Genomic DNA, 6,000 nt, shown 5'->3' on the forward strand with positions numbered 1-6,000 from the left:
GCCTGGTTGCAGGGCAGCTGTCAGTCCGGAGTGCAAAACAGGAATACTAACGCACAATTTAACAAATACTCTGATATTATAGGAAACCAAACATTTATTTGAGTTTTACAACACACACTGACACAGCATTAGCATGTATTTTACTTACTTTTTTTTTCTTCTAGAGAGTCATAGGTAAATACAAAACTATACAGTCCAGTGTAGTTTTGCTCAATAAATATTTTTCCCCACTTGGAAAGGTTTTGAGTCTATGACGCATGTATTACTATTTTACACAGGACTGTGTGGAGGAATATATAACGCAGCTTCTACCTCCCTGACTGTAACGTCTCCTAACTTCCCAAATGAATACCCACCATTTACTCTCTGCACTTGGGTCATTGATGCCCCTCCGCAGCAGCAAGTCAGAGTGGTGGTAGAGGCCTTCCACCTCCATCCTGGCCAGGACTGCTCTCAAAACTATCTAAAGCTCCAGGACTCACCAACAGTAAGAAATTTACAGTTTATAGTATGCCCCACTCAGATTCAGCTCCCTTCACTCTTTGTAAACAGAGGATAATAATTCAGTAATAGATTAATTAGTTAATTAATTGGTTAATAGATTAATTTGGAAATAGATTGATTATCATTTGGTAATAGATTAATTGATAATTCTGTGTGAAGGGCACATCCAAAGCATTATGCATTGTGCCTCAGTTAAAGTATGTTAACTGGTACGCAGACTTCACAGAAGTACACTATAAACACATTGAGTTAGACTTGGTAAGTGTTACACAATTTTTCACAGTTGCACCAAGTAACAGAACCACCAAACTTAAAATCCAGAAAATACGGCCCAACAGCAAGTTTTCATAAACTAATTGTACTTCCTCCCACTCAAGAACCATAATAAAAATAAATATTTATGCTAAGAAGAGTCTTTGTAGAAAGCACTAGGAAAAAAAAACCCTGTTTATGTGATTTGTATTATATTACGCTAAACCTTCTTTTATTGGCATGAAAATAGCTGTTACATTTGGTTTGTTTCTCATAATAATTGAACATAAAATGTTGAGACATTATTAAGTGATTTCCATGAGAACTTTAAAATGAGATTGTATAACTGGTATAGAAAGTATACCTCAAGTTCAGTAAGAGAAACCTGAATTATGTTATTCAGGAGAAGTAACTTGTGACATGTATTGAATTCCAGCACAGCCAAGGATCAGTCCATAGATTCTGTGGCACTGACAGTTTTCCAATCCCTGAATTTTATTCTTACGATCGCACTGCCATCGTGACTTTCAAATCAGATGAATATATGATTAATAATGGAGTCAGATTTACCTATCAAGCTACAGGTAAGCTTGAAGAAATGTCTGAAATATCTACCTACCATTCTCTTTGTTGATTCCATACAGTAAAAAGCAATACAGAGATCTGAAATGCTTACAGGTTTCTGTTTTTCTGTCTCAAGGTTGCAGCAGAGAATATAACCAGCCATTTGGTTACCTGAAGAGCCCCGGCTGGCCTGGTCGTCACCCCAATAATATGGACTGTTCTATCATTCTACGAGCTCCCCTGAATCACACAATTTCTCTCTTCTTCCATGCTTTCAGTTTGGAGGACAGTGTTCAGTGTTCACATGATTTTCTTGAGGTATCAAGCAAGTATACATATTTTGTGAGCCCATGTCAAAATCTGCTGAATTCAAAGGATATTAATAAGCTTGGATCAAGTCTGAGCTGAACTGACATGAGGGACTAATTTATTGCTACAGTTTTATGGCAAAAGGTACTCAGATGTTATAATAAGAGGTTAAACAATACACACTATAGTAAGTCCAAAACCAATGAACAAATAGTTTCGTTATCAGCTAACTCATCTTTCTTAGCTCTCGATGTTACCCAGTTAACAGAGCAAGCCAGGATAGTTCTCATCCAATATTAGCATCTGTGCATGAATAGAAAGACATAAATTGGAGTGCTTTCATTCCAGCAGTAGATTCCATCTGCTTGATATTTTTCTTAAAAGTATTTTTTTTTTCTTAAAAAGCATTTGTTCTTTAAAAAAAAAACGAGCTCTAGTAACAAGTGTAGGATACTTGCAAAGGTACTTTGTGGCAATAAAAAGCATATCCTTCTACACAATCCTCACTTTGTCCTTTCACGCTTGTTGAAGGTTTCCCTATTTACTAGTCAGATAACAAAAAACAGATGTCTGCAGCAGAATCATTATTTTGTTCTCCTTTCATATCCTCTTTACTGTCACAAGAAATGTTTCTGAGCACCAGCATTATTAGAGCTCAGAGAAAAAAAAAACAACAAACATTATATCTGAGATATGTAATATGATCTGTGTCTAAATGTGACCAGGGAAAAGACTGGTCTGCAGGGCAAAGAATTAATCTTTTCATCTGGAATATTAACAGTTATTCTGAAAAATAAAACCTGGGTTTGAATTGCAAAAGCACATCTTAGCTATGAGTCAAGTAATTTTTTTAGTCAGGAGATGTACCACACCATAAAATTTAGCTACCTTTTTCTGATGATACTTGTTCTGTGCAATTACTTAAAAAACTCAGACAGACTGGTTAATGGTCTCTTTTTCCTTCTATACAAGAACATATAGTAGGAAAATAACAGTACTAAAATTACAATTATGGTATGCACACAAGTTACTACATAGTTTGTGCTGTGCTTGTACCACTGTGTAATTGTACCGGTGTATAAATGGCATAGGGATTTAATGTTGACAATGTTTTTTTGTGTCCCTTGAAGGTCAGGAATGGGAGTGATGTGCAATCACCACTACTTGGCAGGTTCTGTGGAAACACTGTGCCCAGTCCCATTTTCCCCAAAAATCATGTTGTCTACCTTCGTTTCAAGAGTGATTTTTCAGGAGCTCGTGATGGATATGAAATTACTTGGACTTCATCATCAAGTGGTAAGACTGTAATTATAAAGTGATTCCACTTAGCAATTGTACATAGAGGAAAAATACAGAAATGTTAAATTCAGGCTGCTCAGTTTGGGCCCTGCCTCATCAACACTTAAGACTTTCCCAAGGACCCATAGTTCACCCTATTCAGTCACCAGAGGGAGGCAGTTTTTCCTGAAGACCAGTAGGGTGAGATCCATTTCATGTGATGGAAGCTGTTGCATCTCTCCAATGTTGACTTTAGCAATCTCTGAGGATGTAGTCCACTTAAGATGAAGATCTACCTCTTTCACTGAGAGGTTGGAAAATATCAGGAACATGTATCTTGGGATCCACACAGTGGTGGTGGTGACTCAGCCCACACCATTAATAGTCCAGTTGTGGTATGCCCTAGGATCTAGGCACTGCTAAGCCTGAAAAGGACCGAAATTTGCCCCTTGAAAATAACCTAACTATAATGCTGTGTAGTGATTATATAATAGACACATTCAGAAATGGCTTACGAAATGGCAGTGAATAGCTGGGTAATAGTTTGTTGACAACACTAAGTTACTGGAGGTGGGAAAGCTCATGGCCAGCTGAAAAGCACTGCAGAATAACCTTACAGTATTGAGCGGCTAGGTGATGAAAAGGTAGATAAAGTTCAGTGTAGGAAAGTGTTGAGAAAGAACATTGGCAAAAAAAAAAGACAAGCCTAACTTTTTTACAAAAATATGGGCTCTGAGTTGACTTCTAGTACTAAGTAACAAGATCTTGGGGATAAAATAGTTCCATGAAAACAAGAGCTCACTGCTCACTAATAGTCAAGTAGGCTTGCACAATGCTAAGAATTGTTGGGAAAAGAAGAGAGAACAAATAGACAGCCACTGTCTAAATCCATAGTTCACACATAAATTGAATTACGTGCACAGTTCTGGTCTCCTCCTTTTATAAAGAATCCAGTATAACTGGAAAACCTTCAGGCAAAAGGGCTCAACATAAACAATGGCTTCTCTATGGGGTATGCTGAGACTGTTTAATCTGGTTAAGAAACTACTGAGGTCTATAAAATTGAGCGATAATGGATGGTAAATAGTGATCAACTGTTTGTTGACTTTCCCATAGAAGAACTAGAAGCCTTCAGATAAAGCCAGGAGGTGGTAGGTTCAAAACAAACTAAACAATACAGCTAAGCTGTGGAGCTCCTTCCCATAGGATGCTACAAATTTACAGGGATTCAAGGGCTACCTGAACAAGTTCATAGAAGACATCTGGTAAAGACTATTAAATACAAAGATGCCATCTCTGGGAGCTGGGAGCTGAAAATTGTTGAAGACTGTGAGAGTAAACTGGGGCATGAGCTGCACATGCTTACTCTTACTCAATAAACTTGCATTTCTCCCAGAGCATCTGCTTCTGCCCATTGTTGGAGATTGAATTTTGGTATAAATGGCCTTTAGTTTACTTAATATGAGTATTTTCTATGAGTTGTCCTCTGCATTTTTCTGTCAGATGAGGATTCATTACTTTTCATTCCAAAGAATAGCCAAAGAGAGTTTGTCTCCAGTTGAGTAGTTGGGAACTGAACTGACCAAGGCACAGACTTTAGTTCCTGTTTCAAAGAGTTTTGGGGGTTTTGATTTTTAATATCCAGTGATGGTCTAGTGCTCATTGCATATTCTTCTCAGGCTGCTGAAGCTAGCACCTCAGTTTTGTCTCATATTGGAATAACGCTCTTATCCACATTCATTGTTCCAGGCCCTAGGATCTCTCTTTTTTTTCCGTGCTACTGTAATACTCTACTAATGTACTACATCGTGTAGTATCTTGTGAAACTAAGCCTTCTAAGCTAATTAACAGTGTCTGTTTCCAGGATGTGGAGGAACATTATACGGCAGCACCGGCTCATTTGCTAGTCCCAGCTATCCTGCAACTTACCACAACAACACTGATTGTGAGTGGGCCATTTCTGTGCCCAAGGGACGAATTGTCACAGTGAACTTTGATTTCATCAGCATCGATGACCCGGGGGATTGCAGTAGCAACTATCTGATCCTTTACAATGGGCCAGACGCCAGCTATCCCCCAGCCGGGCCGTACTGTGGGATGGTATGTATTGCCTACTGTCTGTGACCCTGGAAGTGGTTAAAATGAATCTTTACTGTTTCATATGACTCTTCCCCCAATTGTGGCGTGAATTCCACACAGACGAGTGGAAGTGAAGGCATAAGGCACGTGTGGCCCCTTAGAAGCCTTCCAATGCAGACCTTACAGTGACATCTAGTGGGAGGCATCATCAAGCTATTTTCTCTGTATTTAGTTGTATTTGTGATTCAGATATTTGTAATACTCTGAGGGAGAAATGCAACAGCAGTATCCAGCACAGACCTGAGGTCACTTCCAATCTATGACTCAATTTGGGCCTCAGTTTTCACTCTCTAACTGGCTTTTCCAAAGGATCTTGATGGTCTATAAAACTTTTTATTTTTCTTATCTTTCATTTTAGGATACAAACATCGCTCCATTTACTGCTACATCTCATCAAGTCTATATAAAATTTCATGCTGAATATGTGACTTTACCATCAGGATTCCAGTTAAGCTGGACGAGCTAAACACTGCCTATGAGAAGAATATTACCATTCCCTGCTATACTGAAGAGACTTTAGATCATAAAGTAAGTTTGAAATCGAGTTACGATAACTGCAGCTGAAGTAAGGCCTTTTAAAATTACTGTAAGTGTAGCTGTTATGAATTTAGCATTCTGTCAAAAAAAGTGATCTCTCATTGTACTGAAAATAAAATATTATCTAGCCAACAGGGAAAATGAGTTTTTGCTAGGTTTTGAAACATATTTTTTATATTCTTCTACATAATTTCAAAGTTTTATGTTTAGTGCTATAAAAAGTTAATTAGCCAGGACAGAATTTAAACACAAAATATTCAACATGGAGTTGATAAGAGGACCTAAGATATGAAGTTGCCTTTAATTAGTTCTACAGAATTATGTGGTTTGGTCTCAAGCATCTTTGAAAACATTAACTAAAGTTTTATTCAAATTAGAATTAAATCAGAAATTGCTCAAAAATGGCTCCTGTCCTAC

At 37.8% G+C, this 6,000-nt stretch overlaps 1 protein-coding gene across 1 annotated transcript in view; it reads left to right on the forward strand.

Moving 5' to 3' along the window:
• CUBN (cubilin) overlaps positions 1-5,618 on the forward strand; it is a 148,106-nt gene extending 142,488 nt beyond the window's left edge. The window contains exons 62-67 of the mRNA XM_086741510.1: positions 279-487; positions 1,193-1,340; positions 1,457-1,638; positions 2,760-2,925; positions 4,772-5,007; positions 5,405-5,618. Of these exons, the coding sequence (XP_086597636.1) occupies positions 279-487; positions 1,193-1,340; positions 1,457-1,638; positions 2,760-2,925; positions 4,772-5,007; positions 5,405-5,512 (1,049 nt within the window). The 3' untranslated portion in view covers positions 5,513-5,618. The remainder of the gene's footprint in view (positions 1-278; positions 488-1,192; positions 1,341-1,456; positions 1,639-2,759; positions 2,926-4,771; positions 5,008-5,404) is intronic.
• The last annotated feature ends 382 nt before the right edge of the window (positions 5,619-6,000 follow it).

The sequence above is a fragment of the Chlamydotis macqueenii genome, chromosome 2 (genome assembly GCF_036417535.1).
Source record: "Chlamydotis macqueenii isolate bChlMac1 chromosome 2, bChlMac1.mat, whole genome shotgun sequence".
NCBI lineage: Eukaryota > Metazoa > Chordata > Aves > Otidiformes > Otididae > Chlamydotis > Chlamydotis macqueenii.